We start from the raw sequence: 17,823 nt of genomic DNA, 5'->3' as shown, positions 1-17,823 counted from the left end.
AGAAGACGGGAAGTTTAATTGCTGCTTTCGTTGAGTTTACTTTCGTTTTTGAAAGAGAAATCTCAATTTGTGCTGGATTTATTTATTTTTTATCATTTTAAGTGAAATCCACATAAATTTGATAGAATCTTGTGTTTTACAAAAATCTGCCTGAGTTCACAAATCAAGATGTTTATCTGTAGTTTTCAGTTTTCTGCATGAACTATGATCGACTCCTGGTTCTGATCTGAAGTTGCAGGTCGTTTGAGGTCAGATCAAAAGTTTATCTGTTCGGGTCAGCAGGATAAGACAAACACTTTCACTTTCTGAATGACTGACTTTAAATCAGCCAATCAGAACAGAGAAACAGACAATAAACTTCCTTTCAATAAAAGCCCAAGCAGAACTTTGACAAGAGTCTTTTCACATTTCAACAGAACAGGTGAGACACTGGAATATTAATTTTACATGCATTTACATATGTTACTTATAACAATGTATTAGGGCCAATGTGGATAGAAAATAAAGGAGGAGTGAACTAAAAGTCAGAAACTTCAATAAAAATCTCAGAAATGTTTTAAAGAAAAATAAAAACACAAGGAAATTTCTGAAAGTCAAAAATTTGCATGAAAAAAAAAGAGATTTCTTTTTTATTAATCTGAGAAATTTTTTGAAAATGAAACAAAATTTATGAGTCCAAAAAGTCAAAAATGAAAAAAAATTAATTTTGAGATTAATCTCAGAAATGTTCTGGAAAAATCCTGGAAATTTCTGAGTTTCAAAAGTGGAGAATTTCCAATTTTTCCAAATAAATTCTGAGATTAATCCCAAAATCTGCTCCTTTTTTTTCTTCTTCCTACAATGTCCTCAATGCAACATTGTAGTTATTTATTCATATAGTTTGGTAACATCAACATTTTCTAACAGTATTTCAGAATTACTCAGGAATAGACGAGATCTGAACGAACTTCCAGAAACTTCAGCTCCATCAAGAGACTCTGTGTTTCTACTTTTTGCTTGGAAAAGGTGAGAGTTCAGCAGTCAGATGTTGCTTTAATGTAACTAGTGACTAAACTTCAACCTTTTTTCAGGAAAATCACTGGGATCCCACCATGGATGTAGCCGACATGCTCATAGATAAAATCTTCCAGTGGGTGAAGCTGCAGAAAGAAGGTGCAGAAAAGTTTGACAAACTGGCCACTGAGCTGGAGGAAACCAAGAAAGGTTGCAACATCAGCAAAGTTGTAGGCAGCTCAGTGTCTGTAGGAGGAGCGGCGGCCATGACAGTTTCTGGCATATCAGCCCTGGTCACTGGAGGAGCTGCGATCCCGTTCCTGTTCACGGCTGGAGCCGTGGCCTCTGGCCTCGGTCTGACCACTAACCTGACCTCAGATGTGGTGGACATCACTGTGGCGAGCCTAAACATGAAAGAAGCCAAACAGATCGGTGAGAAGATTGAGAATCTCGAAAAGGGGATTGAGAAACTGATGGGAACGCTGAAGGAGGAAGGAGAGCGGAGGGAAAAGGAGGCTTCGTCCTTTGAGAAACTTTCTCCAGAAGATTATGTTGTGGAAATGATCGTGAGGGCCATGGCCAAACGAGAGGGGCTGATGCTGAACGCCAGGATCAGTCTGCAGAGCATGCTGTCTGGTTTCTCCAAAACTTTGATCAGTGATAAGGAGGCAGATTTCGCTCTTCTTGGGATTTCTTTAGCTTCCAAGTTTGCAATGATCGCAGCTAGAAAGTCTGGGAAGAGTTTGGTGTCGAATGGCCTTCCAGAGCTGGCAGCGTCCATGGGAGCAAAAGCTGCAGGCAAAGCAGTCGGACGGGTGAGAAGCTCAGTCTGCTACTGAATATATGAAACATCAACATATTTTGTGGGACTTTATGACGGCATATTAAGGTCACTTTAGATAGAAATGTCCATTTTTTTTGTGCCATTATATAAACATTTTATTCTCCTATATTTATTTTGCCTTTCCAAGGTTGGAGCAGGAGTGGTTGGGTTGGCGTTTTCAGTTCCTGAGCTGGTGATCAACTGTGTCGATGTGAATAACTGTAAGACTGAAGCCAGTCAGAGTCTGAGGAAGAACGCTGTGGACATTCGGAAAGCTTCTGAGCAGATGGAAAACGACCTTAAAAACATTCAGTAAGTCTGAAAGATGAAAAATCTCACTAGTAAACTATTTTAAGATTCATTCCGATAATCAGATAATCCCCAAGATTGTCACAAAAGGAAAATCGGGGGGAAAATGACATAAAAATCTTGTTCTGTTAGCTCGACATGATTCCCACATTTTGCTCTTGACTCGATGTCAACATGTAATGATCCATTGGGTAAAACGTTTTGATCAGATCCAACAGGACAAGAAATACATGGTTACCACAACATGTTGCTAAAACAGTCACATTTATAACCTTTATGAGAACTGTCTTCTGATTGGCATTTTCTCTTCCAGATCGATCTTCCGGAGGTTAGCCAAGGTTAAACGCTCCATTGAAACCAAAAACAAGAGCAGTGACGACAGTCAAACTCTGCTGGACTTTGCACAGGATTCCTGCAAAGATGAATCCGTTAGGAAGTGGCTCAGGGAAAGCCCAAAGTCTGAGATCTTCTCCAATCTGGTGGACATGTTCCAGTTCCTGAAGGAAAACATTGATGAAGAAGAGGAGGAGAACCACAGCAACGAAGTTGACATCACCTTTGTGGCTCATGGAGCGATCACTGACTCCATGATGCCAGCCAGCTGCCTGCTGCCTCTGCCCACCGTCTCCGACGTTGTCCTGTACTCGCCCTGGAACTGCTACCTTGAAGCTACCGCGGCGTACGGTATCGCCACAGGGAAGATTCAACCTGTCCACAGACAGTTTTACTGCTCACCTGATCGTGGCTGCAAGGTTCCAGATAACGAGCATCGGCCCAAACGTCTCCCTGATGTGTGGAACTCCATGAAAAAAGCTGGAAATCAAAAGATTCCCAACATCATCGTGTCTCCTTTAAAATCACCTGAAGATGGCGTCTGGAAGAAATTTGAGAGGCTAGAAAGCAGATATGGCCACCCTGGAAGAAACCATATCCTCATCCCATTGATCCTCCCTGAACAAGATGATGAAGATGATGATGAAGAAGACATCCCTCTCCCTGTGGTCACCTTGGCTCTGTCTCTGGTCCTCATGTTCTCCAGGTTTCAGGCAACGCTCCACCTCACCGTCTGCCTGGGGAAACTATCCAGAAAAATGAAACTGGATGAGGAAGCTCTGAAGCAGCAGTATGCCTGCACCATCGACTTCACAGGAATGACCTCAACTGAGAAGATGTTGGCCTCCAAGTTCCAATCTATAATATCTTCAGTGATAAAGTTCTTCAGAAGAACAGAAAGCAGTGCAGAAAACCAAGTACACGAGAGGCTGGCCAAATCTTTCAAAGCCATGTTCGGTTGAACTCTGAGACAAAATGGGTTCTGAGAAAATAGAAATAAAACCAGAACGTCTCTGGTTTTATGAACTAGATGTTTTGGACTCCAGCTTCAGGTCCATCTCAACGGGTTTTATTTGATTAATCATACAAAACATTCATCAGATTTATGTTGTTCTACTTTCTGTTCAGCTTTTGTAAACTTTTACTGCACTGCCATCTAGTGGTCTTAGACTGCAAAGGAAATTTACCCCCAGTTTAATTAATTAATTTAGTGGAAGTGAGTACAGTTAGCGTCGGTCTATTCAAACAGTCATATTTACATTAAAGAAAATAACAATCCAATCAAAACAGATTCAAAACTCAAATTCAGGACATCAAATAATCAGAAAATTCAGCATTAAGTCATTTAGTTTCCAGCAACAGGCAACAACCTGGATAAGCTGCAGACGAATGTTTAAATTTCTCATATGTGTGGTTTTATTTGTTCACGTTTGTTTTTCTGTGATTATGCAGACATCACTCCTGTTATAAGCAGCAATGTATTGTTTATTAGTGTCAGAGTTACTGATTTATTCCTTATTGATTTACTTCACTGAAATGAAGAAATGTGTTTTTTAAATAACTTTAATAATATATCAATCTATGAAACTGGCCAAATTACCTTAGTTTAGGTTAAAACTCTAAAACCTGATAAAATGTGCTGTACTGTTTGTGTTTCTCATCTTTTCTTAGATAGAAACCTTTTACACTACTTTTGATAACTGAGCTTACTGTACTTTATAATAATTAGGATCAATTTAAATGTTTCTATGTATGTATAATTTTTTTGTAAAGTGTCTTGAGACAATATTTGTAGTGAACTGGTGTTACATAAATAAACATGAATTGAATTGAATCTACAGCTCACAAGTCTTCAGTATTTCTTGGCATTTTTCTTCTAAAGATTCAAACTTTACAGATATTAAATATTTACTCTGATTCATGCATCAGTTCTGGGTTTGCACATTTAAAGTAGAGCCTACCAGGATCATGTGAAGCAGCTACAGGATTTAAATTCATGTAAAACATGTGAAGAGCTGCTGAGTTACTATAATTCAGCTCATTTACAGGAAGAATCAACTGCTGTTATAAAGTCTGGCAGAGATTCCCGAGTCAAACCAGGTCAGAGGTGTTTTCCTTTCACCTGTTGGCGTCTATTGTGATTCTAACCTGATTTCAGTAAATAAAACTCCATTCTAACTCAGTGTGATGTGAAGAGTACAGAGACAGAAAAACAACAGATAGACTAAACCCAGTCTGATGTTAATACATCATTTATTTCTGTTTGCTGAATTTTTACAGATTTTACCGCATGCCTGCTTCACAGAGCAGATCCTGCTGCAGGTTTCTGCTCAGTTTTGGTCGGATTCTGGTATTTATTATGGTCAATAAACTCTAAAGCCTTTATAACCTCTGTGTGCTGCTGCCAGTCTTGGCCAGGCTTATCTTCCAAAATAGGTTTTTAATGTCAGTGGGATTTTCCTGGTGAAAAAAAGGTAAATTTTGGCTCTGAAGTTTCTCTTTCACTTTTTGCTCTTTGTTTCTCATTGAGGCGTGTCGCCCATGATGTAATATGATTATAAATAAGCCTGCTGCTGGTCCTTTACCTGTTAGATGATTGCATCAATTTCACCTGCAACAGGTAGGACACACTGCAGTTTTGCTCTAAGAAATTAACAATATTACTATGAAATATTAGCAGTAATTTATTCTGAACTAATAGAATCTGGTTCTTATATTAGAGGAAAAGCTTTTCAGTCACAGAGTTTCTGTTATTGTGTAGAAATTTGTACAGCTGGCAGGAATGTGGAAATTTAAGTTAAAACTAAAAAAAAAAACTTCAGTATTTTCTTATTGTAAAATGATTTTGTTTTTCTTCTGCAGGTTAACAGTTTCATTTTTAGTTCCTGTTCATCCACCAACCATGAGTGACCCAACAAGTGACCAACTCCAGAAACTGATTTCTGAGATGAAAATACGGAGATTGAGGCAGTGAGTTTCCTGATGGCAAATATTCAATGAGAAAATACTGAGTAGCATCTTATTCTGCTCCAGAATGTTCTTATGAGAAATATCAGTTAGTCTGATGTATTTGTTTGGATCAATGCATTAAAACGAAGAAGTCAAATTTATTTGTAGCACATTTCAGCAACAAGAAAGTTTAACTGTGTTAAGAATAAAACGGTAAACAGTTATGTTGTCAAATAAAATTTTTTGCCTTGATTTAAAGGTTCAGGTCAGAGGTCATCCTGATCTCTAGTTTCCAGCTGTAATAACTGAAGCTGTTTGTTGATCGTTCATATTTAGGTCCAAATAACTTTAGTTTTGCTTCTGTTCATCCGGAGAAAGTTGTAGCGCATCCAGACATTTATCTGTTCTAAGCATCTGTTCAGTGATTGGACGGTTGTGAGTCACCTGGTGACATCATGATGCATCATCTGTGCAGTTATGGTAAATAAATACACAGATACTGATAACCATACTGGTTATAATCTGAGCTAGTGGGAACATATAGATTTGTCCAAATTGTTATGATAACTGCTGTTTTTAAAGACTGAGGGAAAAAACCCGATGAGAGGAATCAGTTTACTATCTGAATCAGATCGGATTCAACAACAGGCAGAACTTTCTTAAGTCATGACTAGGATATCAAGGCAGCAGGAGGAAGAGCTTCATTTAGCCATTTTTTCTACATGTTTATGTTTGTGCATGGCTTCAATACTGGATGTTGATGTGCAGATTAATTTCATTTTTAGATTTTTTTATGTGAAGGTGGAAAATTGATTGCAGCCACTGATAGAGTGGAGATTAGAGGCTGTAAGTTTGTTAATCTATCATCTGTGGCAAAGAGTATTGCTGACATTTATGTTTATAATTTCCTAATAAATATTTTTTCCCATGTTTTAGTGTAACCTGTTGGCTCAAATGAAAGGTTTGAAGTATATCACAGTTTTTTTTGCCCCTCTCTGTTGGGGATTAATCTACATGGATTCAAAGTCTCCCACAACAATTAAACAGTAAAAGAGTTTTGGTCCTGGCCTGGAAAACCTACTGGTACTGAACCGGCGTCCACCGTAATGTGATCTGGCAAAGACAGGAATATATCTTACTGTTGTACAGTGACAGTAAGGAGGTAACAAACACACATAATATTCCTAATCATTTTCTTTCTACAGGTGGGACATCTACACAGATGTTCAATATTCACAAAGAACAAGGATCTCTGAAGAAAAGCTGATGAAGCTCGCAGAGAGAAATTGTTCAAATCTAGTCGTTTTGAAGTGGCTGAGAAAAAACTCCTTCACCAAGTTGGTGGAGATGTTCAACTTCTTTAAAAAGCACATAGATGATGAGGAGAAGAAGAACCACAGCGACACTGTGGACATCACTTTTTTATCTCATGGATCAATCAGAGACTTCATGATCCCAGCCAGCTGCCTGCTGCCTCTGGCCTCCATCAGAGACGTGGTTCTTTATGCTCCCTGGAACTGTGTCTCCGCAGGTGCAAGGCTAACATACGGCATAGCCACGGGACGACTGAAGCCTCAGCACAGAGTCTTCTACTGCTCCAAGAAGCTCGGCTGCACAGTTCCTGATGAAAAACATCGACCTGTGAAACTACCGGACCGCTGGAACTCAATGAGACAGGCTGGAGACCAGATGATCCCAAACATCACAGTTAGTCCTCTAAGTCCAGACGATGGTGTTTGGAGAAGCTTTGAGTCTCTCACCAAAAAACACGGTCCTATTGGGAGAAACCGGATCGTCATTCCCTTCATTCTCCCAGGAAAAGAATCAGACAGCGTCCCGTTCTCTGTGGTCACCTTGGCCCTGTCTCTGGTTCTGCTCCAGTCCAGGTTCAAAGCCACCGTCCACCTGGACGCCTGTCTGACTGACCACTCTACTGGACAGAAGCTTGACAGAAAATATCTGGAGAAGCAGTACGCCTACGCTGTTGATGGCACTGGAATGGAAGGTTCTAGTGACATCTTCAGTGTAGCATAGATAGAAAAGATTATGAATATGTTATATTAGCAGTTTATTTTGGTAAAAATGTGTTCTGCCAATCTAAATGTGTAAATTATAATATCTACATGAAGCTCCTCCCTCAGGTACCAGATCTCTGGGTTTTATAGTTATTAGTTTGTATTAAAATTACATCAAATGTTCTCATGTCACACTGTATAAACCAATACAAGTGGAGCATTAAAAATATATTTTGTTTATTGGTTTCACATCCTGCTTTCACACATCACAGCTAAATGGTAATGCTGCAGAAAACCATTTTCTTCCAATCCACAGCTGGTCAGCCCAATTCTGATGTTAGAAAGTCAACAGACTCTCATGTGATTCTGTGTTGAATCTTATAAGACAACTGTTTGTGATTTTCTAATAGCTTGTAAACCAATCACACATTTGGGAAAGGGAGGGACTTTGTGCCACTATATATATGCTGTAATTTATGTCAATAAATGAGAAATTTGCATCTTGCAGACACTTTGTGTGGTTTCTCCCTCTACAGAGACATTTTATAAACAGTCAAGGACTGTAAGGCAGCTAATTTAGATCAGCACTCTGGTGTTGGGATGCAGAGAGAATAATCAGTCACTCGGCTTGGGGTCACAGTGATCTGGTTGACGACCAGCTTCAATCAATCAATCAATCAATCAATCAATCAATCAATCAATCAATCAATCAATCAATCAATCAGCTTTATTGTCAATTCCTCTTACATGTCCAGACATACAAGGGAATCGAAATGACGTTTCTCACTATCCCACAGTGATACAAGACAGGACGTTACTAACATTGAGTAACAATAAAAGACACAGTCTAACTAAAATTATCCTAAACAATTAATAAATAGATGTACAATAACTAGACATATAGTGTAAAAAGTTTTACAACTGAGAATGTATATGTATATATATATATAAGTATATGGAGATATACAGATAAAAAAAGTGGCAGAAGTGCAGAGTTTAAATGCCGAATTTGCCCTCTATGTTAGGAGGAAGGGCAGTTGTGCAAGGCTCTGGGTTTCTTCTTCTTCATCTTCTTGGCCGCTTTGATGCTGAGGGGAGGGAATTCAGCATCCTCACAGCCTGATGGATGAAACTATTAGAGAGTCTGGTGGTGCGGGAGCAGAGGCTTCTATATCTTTTCCCGGAGGGCAGGACACTGAACAGTTTGTGGGCAGGATGATTTACATCTCCCACAATCGTGACCGCTTTCTGGGTGAGTCGGGTGGTGTACAGGTCTTGCAGGGCGGGGAGTGGGGCACCAATGATCTTGGAGGCTGTTTTCACAATGCGCTGCAGGGCTTTTCTGTTCTGTTCTGTGCAGCTTCCGCCCCACACTGTGATGAAGCTAGTCAGGGTGCTTTCTATGGTGCCTCTGTAGAAAGTGGTCAAGATGGGTGGTGAAGCACTTGCCTTCTTGAGCTTGCGCAGGAAGTAGAGGCGTTGTTGGGCCTTCTTCACAAGTGATGTGGTGTTGGTGGTCCAGGAGAGGTCTTCACAGATGTGCACCCCAAGGAATTTTGTGCTGCCTACTCTCTCTACTGCAGCGCCATCTATGGTCAGTGGTGGTGTTTGATATGGCCCTTCCTGAAGTCCATAACAATCTCCTTGGTTTTGCTGACATTTAGCAAGAGGTTGTTGTTGCTGCACCACTTGGTCAAAAGATGGACCTCCTCCCTGTAGTGGGTTTCATCGCCCTTGGTGATGAGGCCCACAAGAGTTGTGTCGTCTGCAAACTTTACTATATGGTTGGAGGTGTGGGTTGTTGTGCAGTCATGTGTCAGCAGGGTGAAGAGCAGAGGACTGAGCACACAGCCCTGGGGGGCGCCTGTGTTCAGGGTAATACTGCTCGAGGTTATGTTGCCAACCCGTACTGCTTGAGGCCTCTGAGTGAGGAAATCTAGCAGCCAGTTGCAGAGGGAGGTGCTAATCCCCAGCTTGTCCAGTTTGCAGATAAGTTGTTGTGGTATTATGGTATTGAATGCTGAACTGAAGTCAATGAACAGCATTCTCACATAAGAGTCCTTTTTATCCAGGTGGGTGAGGGCAGGGTGGAGGGCAGAGCAGATTGCATCCTCTGTGGATCGTTTTGCTCTGTATGCAAACTGAAAAGGGTCCAGGGTAATGGGAAGGTTGCACTTGACGTGGGCCATGACTAGCCGTTCAAAGCACTTCATGATAATGGATGTCAGTGCCACTGGACGGTAGTCATTGAAGCAGGATGGAGAGGATTTCTTTGGCACTGGTATAATGGTTGCGGTTTTGAAAAGTGATGGAACAATGGCTTGTTCCAGGGAGATGTTAAAGACATCGGTGAAGACATCTTTTAGCTCCTCTGCACAGTCTTTCAACACACGACCTGGGATGTTGTCTGGTCCCGCTGCTTTCCGGGGGTTGATTCTGGCCAGTGTCCTCTTCACCATGTTGGCTGAGAGGCTGTAACAAGGTAGCCGTTCGCGGTTGGATTTTACAGTGACGATGAGGCGTTGAGGCAGAGTCAGGTGGAAAACAGCAGTGGTTTTATTCTTCACACAACATCAACAACACTTCACAGGTGAAAACTGCAGTCTTAAATAGTCCCAGCTGTGATGGATCAAACCACCTTTAATTCACAGGGGAATCTCAATTCATCAATCCACTTATTTAATTAAAATACCTTTTACTAAATACAAACATTTCTATTAACTTTTTATAAATATTTTATGTTTTATCATTACACCAAATGAAACACCACAAAACCCATAAACAATTCCCCCCCCCCACACACTTTTCAATGGCCTCTCCCGGAGACTATATATGGTGTCTGGACCCCCGGGGCAGTATTTGTCCAAACACCCTGGAGAGGACACAGAAAAGACAGGTGAGTCACTCTACACTAGCACTCCACACCCAACAGATTATGCACAACACATTTGCTCAGTTTTACCCACCAGTAGCTTATTGCTCTGCGTAACAATTATCCTCCCTCCACAGGCAACCACCTCACTCGTCAATGAGGAGCAGCTGTACAGAGCCCAGAACAAAAGGCTACATGCTAATCTCTAAAAATACTCAATAAATACAATTAAAACTTCTTGTGTGCAAATTATTACTGATGTGCAAATCTATGCTTAAAGTGCAGTGCTAAATAAAGTGCTTGTTAATAAAGTGCAAAAATACTTTAAAAATGCAATACAGTGATTTCAGTAAAATAGTCCCAGTAATGAAGATCTCTTCATTACAGAGGCGAAGGATCTGGTCATGGGGGGGGGGGTTCTTCTCTGGGCATGTGTTGTTTTGTGCTTCAAAGCGTGCGAAGAAGCTGTTCAGATTGTTCAGCAGAGAGATGTTGCTGTCACAGCTCCGTGTGGAAGGCTTATAGTCCGTGATGGCCTGAATACCTCGCCATAGGCTCTGTGCATCTCTGCTGTCCTTCTTTATTACTTTTAATATTGCAACAACTAGAAAGTCTGTAACTAAGTTCAATTCCCTCCATTTCTTATTCTTCTGTTGTATTTTTCAATAAACTCTTTGTCTTTCCAGCATTTATACCATGTAATATTCTGCTGTGATGGGGCTAGTCATCCAAATACAGACAGTAATAATCATCTTAAGATGTTATTCTACCCAATAAAAAGAAATATTTGCGCATTTTTATAATTATAAAGATGTTTTAAGCAACAGTGACTCACTTCAGGTTAACAAAGGTGGATAAAACAGAAAACAGGAGAATCTACAGATGGTCCAGAATCTAAAGATGGTCCAGAATCTACAGATTGTTTTTCACTAACATTGAATAAAATGCAACTACATAGCATTTTTTGAGAAGTCTGGATTCCTTCATGTGTATTTTGCATGTTGCCTCTGACTGTTGCTTGTGACATTTCACTAATCTAAAACTAATAGAAAAAATTTATACAACTTACTTACATACTGCATGTGGACTGTTGGATGTAAAATATATGAGCAGTAAATATTGTGCTAGTTATCAGTATTGGACCAATGAAAGCAGGAAAGTTGCAAGCCTTTAAAATTGTGACTCTCTTAATGGGTCAGAAAGACTCAAAAAATTGTAACAGCTGCTGCGTGGGGCCCAATTTAATTTTTGTCAGGGGGCCCAAGATGCCTGGCGGCTCCCCTGTCTGCACCATCTGTAGGTGTTTCACTGGCAGGGAGAGCAGTTAGGAGAGTCTGGGTGTGAGACCACAGGCTGCACCAGACAACATTTCATTATAATTAACTTTAAATTGTTGCTCTGAGTCTTTTTAAAAATATTTTATCTCCTATAAAAGGAGTTTTTAGGTTGTTTTCTCTGCTGCTTGGTCATAGTTAAACATTTATTTCAAACATAAGCAGAAATTTATTCATAACAGTGCAGCATTTTTTTTGCTCCAGTTTCTAATTTCTACACATGTGAAGCTCAGTGACAATAAATCAGCTGATTTACAGGAATGATCTGCTGTTATGATTATTATTCCTGCAGACAGGAAATATTTGCAGACCTTTGTCTGCCGAAATATTTGATGAATTTGATAACAGTTGTTCTATGTAGGATGATTTTGATCTAATTTCCTTGATCCTCGCTCAGTCTGAAGTGCAAAGTTCAAAGAAAACTACATCATAATACCCAGCAGGTAAATTAACTGGTTTGCTGCGTTTTTACTTTAGGTAAAATAGTGACCACTGCTGAATGTCCTGGCTTTTATTCTCAGGTTATTTAATGTACAAGGTTTACTGTAATCCAACGATAGACTTAGAAACCTTCTTATTTTGGGATTTCCCAGGGACTCCCATTCAGTTTCTCTTTCATGTGGGTAGATGTGTCACAGCACAACAAAGAGGTGTGTCACCAGGTGATCAGTGATAAAACCTCAGAGCTTCAGGTGTTACCTGATCGGATGAAGCACAGCTCTTCATTTAACAGCAGGTAAGACTGGCTGAAGCTTTACTTTAACTATCCCACAGGATTCCTCCATGTCACACAGGATACAGGAAGGAGAGCAATCATCCAGCTGACAGAGGGCTGTAGCAGACTCAGCTAAAATCTGTGGATTTCATTCAGTTTGGAACAAAATCCCACCTGAATCACGTTTTAGGAATAAAATAAAAGCTTCTTTCTGCTTTCAGGTGCTGACTATCTGCCGACCATGAGCTACGTAGCAACCAATCCCACCCTGATAGTCTTACATTCTGCTTTCCAGGAGATGAAAAGGCAGAAGCAGATCCTGTGAGTTTCTGAACTCCTTTTATTACTGATGTTTCTGTTGTCTCTGCTTTAACCAATGCACTGAAGCAAAGAGGACCCACCGGGTTCCAGCAGGACAAAGTGATCAGTCGTTTCACACAGCCGTGAATTTCAAGTGTACACGTGTAAGAGGAGTGTGGGGGTAAAGAGTGGAGCCCCCTACGCCCTTGGTTCCAGATTTCCCTTCGGAGACGCTGGCGTGTTCAAACTGGGGCTGGAGAAAGTATTTGGGAGACAAATTTGTGTATCAAATGCATTAAAATTAGGAAAGGACTGAGCAAAGCAAGGTGGGTCACTTCCAGACTCTCCCCGTGTTCATGCAAGATCCACATGCATCTATCTCACACCTTGGATCTCTCAAAGTTTCCCAGCGACACCAGGGGTGTCCATCCAGAGTAAAAACCCCAGGCAGGTGGGCAAGAGAGCCTCCATAAGCCACTGATAGTCAGAGCCCAGATTGCCACCCAGGACATACCAGACCAGCACAAAACTATGGGAACTAGAAGACCGAAGCAATGGTTTTCAGAAAGTCAGACCCAGAAACTTGCTAAACTAGTCTTGATTATTTGGAGGTCTCTAAGCAACCATACCTTCAGATATTGTATGAATTTGCCTGCGACTGTCAGTCTGAGGAGATCTGCTTCTCTCTGCAGCCTGGTTTTCTCACATTATGACATAGTTAGCTGTGGTTTGAACATGTTCTGTGAATACTGTGATCACAACAAATACCTGTTCTTGTTTGTCCACAGAGATGAGAAGAACAGGCTGATGAAGCTTGCAGAGGAGAATTACGCCAATCGAAAGGCCCTGACGTTGCTGAATAAAAATACTTTCCCCAAACTGGTGGACATGTTTAATTTCTTTAAAAAACACATAGATGAGGAGGAGAAGAAGAACCATAGCGACACTGTGGACATCACTTTTGTGGCACATGGAGCAATCAGAGACTTCATGATCCCAGCCAGCTGTCTGCTGCCTCTGGCCTCCATCAGAGACGTGGTTCTTTATGCTCCCTGGAACTGTGACTCTTATGGTGCACAGCTGACATACGCCATAGCCACAGGAAGACTGAAGCCTCAGCACAGAGTCTTTTTCTGCTCCAAGGAGAATGGATGTTCAGTTCCTGATGACAAACACCGACCTGTGAAACTACCGGACCGCTGGAACTCAATGAGACAGGCTGGAGACCAGATGATCCCAAACATCACAGTTAGTCCTCTAAGTCCAGACGATGGTGTTTGGAGAAGATTTGAGTCTCTCACCAAAAAATACGGTCCTATTGGGAGAAACCGGATCGTCATTCCCTTCATCCTTCCAGGAGAAGAATCAGAGAGCGTCCCGTTCTCTGTGGTCACCTTGGCTCTGTCTCTGGTTCTGCTGCAGTCCAGGTTCAAAGCCACCGTCCACCTGGACGCCTGCCTGGGTTGCAGTTCTGTTGGACAGAAGTTTGACAGGTGTTACCTGGAGCGGCAGTACGCCTGGGCTGCAGATGAAACAGTGATGAAATGTTCACCCCACATCTTAAGTTGTTAGCAGAATATTAAAGATTATTTTAAGAAGTCGTTTGTGGCAGAAAGAGGTCCAGGTTGGACGGACCAACAGCTTTCAGATCCATCCAAACGTCTTTCGACATCTCTAAACAAGTGAAGACGAAACTCCTCAGGGATTATGAAAATCAAATATGTGATAGAGCCTAAATGCTCCAATATCTCCTCACTTTTATTTCCTTGAAAGAAAAATGATTGTTCCCATGTTTTCGACTGAAATGTTACTGCAGTTTAGATTCCTGAATTTCTTCCTTTGTGGTCCAGGTTCAGGTTCTGTTGTATTTTCCCATTTTTATCAACTAAAAGTAATTATTTAAATAATTAATGAACTTCTGTATTGTTTGTCTTCAAGATAAGTAATTGGTTCATAATTTGCACATTTGATTTAAATCACTTTAGATAATAGCAGACATGATGTTCTAAACTAAAGATTCTTTGTTTGCAAAAAGTGTAAATTTGACTTGAATGTTCTCTTGAAAAGCAGTGATGTGAATTCAGATTGTTTACACTGATTACTGAACAGATTCCTTTTAATCAATTTCAGAGAAAACTATTTATTCTGCAGTTTTTCTTTGTGCAGTAAACTCATAGGTTTACTGCAGCTTCTCGTTTCCTGAAAATGTTGCTATCAGAATATAAATGAAGCTGCTGCAGTTTAAACTCAGAGTTAAATAACTTAGTTTATCAGGTTTACCTGCCAGAAGCCAAACTAGCTTCTCCTCAAGAACTTTACTTTTGACTAAGATTCAGATAATTTACAAAAAAGGGATAAAAAAATATTTAAAGAGGTTAGTGGGTTTGCATAAGAAGATGCACAGAAACTGCTGCAAACAAAAGGAGAATTTATTGACTGTAATAATCCTTTTTTCCACAGACTAGTTCCTCCAGAAATCAAAACTTAAGTTGTTCAAAATCAAAAGCACAAAATCAGTCATCAGTCATTACTTCTCGTGGATCCCAGATTGAACTCGTCTCCCAGCAGCTTTCAGCTCTCAGGGCCTGCAAGACTTTCTCACACAACTAAACCCAATCAGAATCAATAACGTCTATATTCTCATGTTGGTTCAAATAAATGGTTTTAATTTACTTTCAATAATCTACTGGGTGTTTTTGTAACATTTCTCTTGGCTGCGCTGCTTCCTGTACCTGCCTGTGTGGATTAGCAAAGTTTCATCCAATCAGATTTCAGTCGCTATGTGTTGCTAGGGTCAATCTAATCTGCCCAGGGCCTTCAGAGTCAGGAGAGCAGATCTACATTCAGTCAACAATATAGAAGTGCAACTGTTCTTTTAACCAATCAGCTTACAGATTGTCCTCACAGCGCCTGCTGAAAGACCTTCATGATGTCAGACATGTTCTGCTCTCTAACTGGAGGATCAAATTTTGCAAGCTTACTTATAAATTTGTTTATTTTTTTCCAATAATAAATGGCTGATTCAAAAAGAGAAATTGGAATGATTAAAAATCCATGTTCTTTTCCCAAAGAGCTGACAGAGTGGACAAGTCAAACTCTGAATCTCTTACTGAAGGAAAGCAACACATCAGTTTTATAGAAACAGTAAAATAGAAGAAAGAAAAACTGAAGAGAATTTGAGACTGAGATGAATAACATCATAAGAAATTAGTTACAAAACAATATTTCACAGGCAAGAATCACAAATTAAAAGTATATAATCTGACAGAACATGTTATACTGTACATGTGTTTTTCTTCTATAGCTCACAAGTCTAAAGTATTTCTTGGTTCAGACTTTATTATAATATTTACTGTATATTTACTGATCCATGCATCAGTTTAAAGTAGAGCCTACCAGGTACATGTGAAGCAGCTGCTGTGTTTCTGTTGCAAGATTTAAATTCATGTAAAACATGTGGAGAGCTGCTGAGTTACAGTAAATCAGCTGATTTACAGGAAGACGTTTGGCAGAGATGTTTGGAACCTTGACTTTATTTTGAAAATCAAAACAGAACTAGATTTTACTAGGTCAGAGGTGTGTTTTTATATCAATCGTTGATATGTAAGATGATGTTATTGTGATTACCTCAAATAAAACTCCATTATAACTCTGTGATGTGAAGAGGACAGAGATAGAAATGCAACAGATACACTAAACCAAACCTAATGATTATTCCTGTTTGCTGAGTTTCTACCAGATTTTACTCCATGCCAGCATCACAGAGCAGATCCTGCTGCAGGATGAGCAGGTTTCTCTACTCAATGTTGGATGAACTTTGTTATTTATTATGGTCAAAAAACTTTAAAACCTTGACATCCACAGACTGGAGTCTCAGGGGATTTTTTCTGTGAAGTTTCGCTTTCATTTTTTGTTTGTTCCTCATTGAGGCGTGTCGCTCATGATGTGATATGATTCAAGGTTCATAAATAGGGCTTCTGGTCCGTTACTTGTTAGATGACTGCATCGATTTCACCTGCAACAGGTAGGACAAACTGCAGCTTTGCTCTAAGAAATTCACAGTATTACTATGAAATATTTAGCGATAAATTTATTCTGAGCTGAGCTGACATTATGCTATTTAACATCAGAGTTTTTTCAATGGCCCATAATCAAGCCTAGAGAGAAATAAAAATAACCAAAATATTTAATGATTTAGTTTAATGTAATTAAACAATTTATCAGCATTTTGTTCAAATTCTCTCTTCATGCAGGTTGGTAACTTCCTGCGTTATTATTGTCACTCTGAAGCAATCATGTCTGTTTCCTGTTGCAGAGACAGGATGTGGCCATGTATACAAAAAATGATTTTCAGCTTCCTGAAAGAAATAAAATTTTGCAGAGTGTTCCTACAACGGCAAGCAGGTACGATTTTGTTCACTTTGCTATTTCTACTGAAACTGGAGTCATGAAATATAAATAATTTCTGCTTTGCAAGTTAGAAGAAAATCTTGTGTAACATGTAAGTGTTAAATGTGATGAAAACAGGAAATTACGCTGAATGATAGATTACTTATTCTGTTATCTGAGGAGAGCAATCGATTTCCTCTCATCTCTTATGCAATATATTCACCTGATGCAGATGAAGAGACAGGCAGAGAAATTATGATTTGAAAATGACTTAAGTGTGTGAGCAGTTTGAAACGCAGACGATAAAACCTTCAGTCAACTATTTCCTTTGCTGCAGAACAATTTACAGGGTAAAAACTTAAAATTAAGTCTTTCAGATGATCACTCTACATTTCTATGCCCTACTATTAAATGTCTGAGTGACATATGGCTGTTATAGATCTTATAATGAATCTGAAAACTGAGCCACAAAATAATTTATTTTAGTGAAAATTAAATTTGTAAAATAATTTATTAATATAGTCCAAATAGATTTATTCTGGTCATTCCAACATTACCCCCTCCTAGCTGAGGACAGTTCAGCAGTGCTACATGAATTCATTTGTGTTTATTTACTGATGTTATAGTCATATTTCTCTCCCATATTCTCTTCCACTCCTGACTAAGGCACAGTTTACACTGCCCTCTACTGGCAAGGGTAAAATAAAAAAGAACAGGCTCTTTTAATTACTGAACATTGTTATCAAAACTTTACTTTTCCTGGAGTGAGAGGCATACATGATATTTCCTCC

At 39.8% G+C, this 17,823-nt stretch overlaps 2 protein-coding genes across 3 annotated transcripts in view; both read left to right on the top strand.

Moving 5' to 3' along the window:
- Positions 1-823: 823 nt before the first annotated feature.
- LOC116735123 (uncharacterized) lies at positions 824-4,251 on the top strand. Its single transcript, XM_032586747.1, has 4 exons — positions 824-1,005; positions 1,071-1,808; positions 1,965-2,128; positions 2,439-4,251. Exons 2-4 carry the CDS (start codon positions 1,092-1,094, stop codon positions 3,418-3,420), a joined length of 1,863 nt encoding a protein of 620 aa, XP_032442638.1. The 5' UTR covers positions 824-1,005; positions 1,071-1,091; the 3' UTR covers positions 3,421-4,251.
- Positions 4,252-16,611: 12,360 nt separating this feature from the next.
- LOC116735853 (NLR family CARD domain-containing protein 3-like) overlaps positions 16,612-17,823 on the top strand; it is an 88,291-nt gene continuing 87,079 nt past the window's right edge. Inside the window, exons 1-2 of one of the 2 annotated variants that reach the window (XM_032587993.1) lie at positions 16,612-16,667; positions 16,959-17,047. The gene's annotated coding sequence lies outside the window, so the exon portion shown is untranslated. The remainder of the gene's footprint in view (positions 16,668-16,958; positions 17,048-17,823) is intronic. The other variant, XM_032587992.1, reaches the window with a different exon arrangement.

The sequence above is a fragment of the Xiphophorus hellerii genome, chromosome 16 (assembly GCF_003331165.1).
Source record: "Xiphophorus hellerii strain 12219 chromosome 16, Xiphophorus_hellerii-4.1, whole genome shotgun sequence".
NCBI lineage: Eukaryota > Metazoa > Chordata > Actinopteri > Cyprinodontiformes > Poeciliidae > Xiphophorus > Xiphophorus hellerii.
The sequence above is the reverse complement of the archived record's forward strand: the minus strand, read 5'-3'. Positions and strand labels throughout refer to the sequence as shown.

Excerpts from the sequence above, each read along its gene's own strand:
- LOC116735123 (XM_032586747.1), top strand. The coding sequence starts at position 1,092 with ATGGATGTAGCCGACATGCTCATAGATAAAATCTTCCAGTGGGTGAAG. Across the intron at positions 1,809-1,964 it reads CAGGCAAAGCAGTCGGACGG|GTTGGAGCAGGAGTGGTTGG; the intron begins GTGAGAAGCTCA and ends TGCCTTTCCAAG. Across the intron at positions 2,129-2,438 it reads AACGACCTTAAAAACATTCA|ATCGATCTTCCGGAGGTTAG; the intron begins GTAAGTCTGAAA and ends TTTCTCTTCCAG.